The sequence below is a fragment of the Athene cunicularia genome (assembly GCF_003259725.1).
Source record: "Athene cunicularia isolate RWA chromosome 27 unlocalized genomic scaffold, athCun1 chr27_part1, whole genome shotgun sequence".
Lineage (NCBI taxonomy): Eukaryota > Metazoa > Chordata > Aves > Strigiformes > Strigidae > Athene > Athene cunicularia.
The window spans coordinates 492,524-495,026 of NW_020799138.1; the positions used below are offsets into that span (position 1 = coordinate 492,524).

A 2,503-nucleotide genomic window follows, 5' to 3' on the forward strand; every position below is an offset into this window, starting at 1 on the left:
CCCGCCGTGCCCCTCAGCTGTGGCGCTGCCGGAGGCCGTGTCGCGCTCACGCTCTGCGTCTGCTGCTCTCCGCAGGTTGTTGGTCAAGTTCCCAGAGCTGAACTATCAGCTGAAAATTAAAGTCTGCATCGACAAGTGAGTCCTGCGCCCCGATCCTGGCGGCGCTGGGTTACCGGAGCGGGACCCTCTCCTGCGGCCGCGCGTCGGCTCCGTCCCTGTGCCCGGGGCCGGCGTGGCCCCCAGTGGAAGGGGAGGGCGCAGGGTGACGCTGGGTGCCAAGGGTTTGTTCCCGTGGTGGGTGGGGTACAGCCTGGGGGGCCCGTGGGACTTGGAGTGCTGCAGCCAGCCCCACACACCAGCTCGTCTGCACCAGGGTCAGGCGGCCGTGGCCGTGACCGGGTGTCTCCCCTTTCCTAGGGACTCCGGGGACGTCGCAGCGCTGCGGGGGTAAGTGTGACGTTTGGTTGTTTTGGTTTTTCCTTGCTTCTGCTTTTACTCCTGGCACACGTCCTACTGCACGTCTGCTCCGGGAGGGCCCCGTCAGCCACGCTCTGCCTTTCCTCTTTCAAGGTCCCGGAAGTTTAACATCCTGGGGACAAACACCAAGGTCATGAACATGGAGGAGTCGAACAACGGCAGCCTCTCGGCGGAGTTCAAGCACCTGGTAGGTACCTGGAGCTCCCGGGCCGCTCCCGTTAAGGCCATGTGCCGTGGCACCGCGCTCCAGCCGCCTCCTTCTCTCTGCAGACCCTGCGGGAGCAGCGCTGCGGGAACGGGGGCAGAGCCAACTGCGACGTAAGTGCTGGGGGCCCTTTGCCGGCAGCTCTGCTCCCCACCTCGCTCCCTGAAGAGCAGCCGAGCCCCGAGGGCTGGCGGGAGCCCTGCCCCCAGACGGGGTGTCCGCAGGCACCCTCCGGCCCCTTGACAGCGGTGCTGGGCCCGGCGGCCATGTGTCAGGCCAAGGGCAGGTGTCCTGCGTGCTCACAGCGTCCTCTTCCATCCCAGGCCTCGCTGATTGTCACCGAGGAGCTGCACCTCATCACCTTCGAGACAGAGGTGTATCACCAGGGGCTGAAGATCGACCTGGAGGTGAGCTGTGGGTCCCTGCCCGTCGCTGCCGTGGGCCTGGGCGCGGAGGAGCCCTGGGAGATGTCCCAGCCCGTGGTCACATCCCATCTTTGCAGACCCACTCGCTGCCCGTGGTGGTCATCTCCAACATCTGCCAGATGCCCAACGCCTGGGCGTCCATCCTCTGGTACAACATGCTGACCAACAACCCCAAGGTGGGGCCCGGCGCCGGGGCAGCCGGCAGAGCCGCAGCGCAGGCCTTGGGGCCCGGGGCTCTCAGCGGGCCGGCTGCAGGCAGGGAGAGGGAACCTGGGGCCGGGGGGCAGGACCTGGCCCTGCTTGTGTGTCCGTGTCCTGCTCAGGGCTCAGTTCTCCCTCATGCAGAACGTGAACTTCTTCACCAAGCCCCCCATCGGGACCTGGGACCAGGTGGCAGAGGTGCTGAGCTGGCAGTTCTCCTCCACCACGAAGCGCGGCCTCAGCATCGAGCAGCTGACGACGCTGGCAGAAAAGCTGCTAGGTAACCCGGCGGGGGTGTCCTCCCCTCCCTGCCCTCGCCTCCCCGCTGCGGGAGACTGTCGTCCTGTTTGGAGGGGAGCTGTCCCTTTCAGTTGCTCAGTTTTCTCCCAAACGCCATAAACCTCGGGTTGCTCCCTGGAAATGGTGTCTTTGGAAGAACAGCTCTAAATGTTGATGCTCCTGTTCTCTGCCAGGGCCAGGTGTGAATTACTCTGGCTGCCAGATCACCTGGGCCAAGTTCTGCAAGGTAGAAACTCCCTCTCTTCACCCAGCACCTTCCCCCGGCTGCTCCCTCCCTCCCACCACGCTCACGGCCCCTCTGCCCGCAGGAGAACATGGCTGGCAAAGGCTTCTCCTTCTGGGTCTGGCTGGACAACATCATTGACTTGGTGAAAAAGTACATCCTGGCGCTGTGGAACGAAGGGTGAGGCTGGGCTGGGCCCTGGGGGGGTCCCGGAGCCCTGTCCCGAGGGGGTGGGTGCCTTGCCGGGGTGCAGCTCCTGCGACGCGTTTTCTGCCCAGGCCCTGGGGGCTGGTTCAGAACGGAACCGACCCGGGAATCCTTAAAACGTCGGTGGCTGCCGGGGGCCGGGCCGGGTCCCACTGCCGCGCAGAGAGCGGGCAGGGTCCGTGCCCTGACCCCCCGGCGTCCCGCTGCCCAGGTACATCATGGGCTTCATCAGCAAGGAGCGGGAGCGAGCCATCCTGAGCACCAAGCCCCCGGGAACCTTCCTGCTGCGCTTCAGCGAGAGCAGCAAGGAGGGCGGCATCACCTTCACGTGGGTGGAGAAGGACATCAGCGGTACGTCGCTGTCCCTCGCTGCCCGGCGCGTGGCCGCCGCCACTCCCGGGGCCTCGGGGCCCCCGGCCGGACCCTCGCTCTGTGTCCTTGTCCCGACGGGCCCCTGCCTCGCCC

General features: G+C 66.2%; 1 protein-coding gene across 1 annotated transcript in view; it reads left to right on the top strand.

Annotated features, from left to right (window-relative positions):
• Window positions 1-2,503, top strand: part of STAT3 (signal transducer and activator of transcription 3) — a 72,038-nt gene that overhangs the window by 8,626 nt on the left and 60,909 nt on the right. The window contains exons 10-19 of the mRNA XM_026864586.1: window positions 1-135; window positions 418-447; window positions 571-664; window positions 748-795; window positions 1,006-1,089; window positions 1,185-1,283; window positions 1,453-1,588; window positions 1,782-1,834; window positions 1,917-2,011; window positions 2,250-2,499. The exon at window positions 1-135 is cut by the window's left edge and continues 6 nt beyond it. Of these exons, the coding sequence (XP_026720387.1) occupies window positions 1-135; window positions 418-447; window positions 571-664; window positions 748-795; window positions 1,006-1,089; window positions 1,185-1,283; window positions 1,453-1,588; window positions 1,782-1,834; window positions 1,917-2,011; window positions 2,250-2,499 (1,024 nt within the window). The remainder of the gene's footprint in view (window positions 136-417; window positions 448-570; window positions 665-747; window positions 796-1,005; window positions 1,090-1,184; window positions 1,284-1,452; window positions 1,589-1,781; window positions 1,835-1,916; window positions 2,012-2,249; window positions 2,500-2,503) is intronic.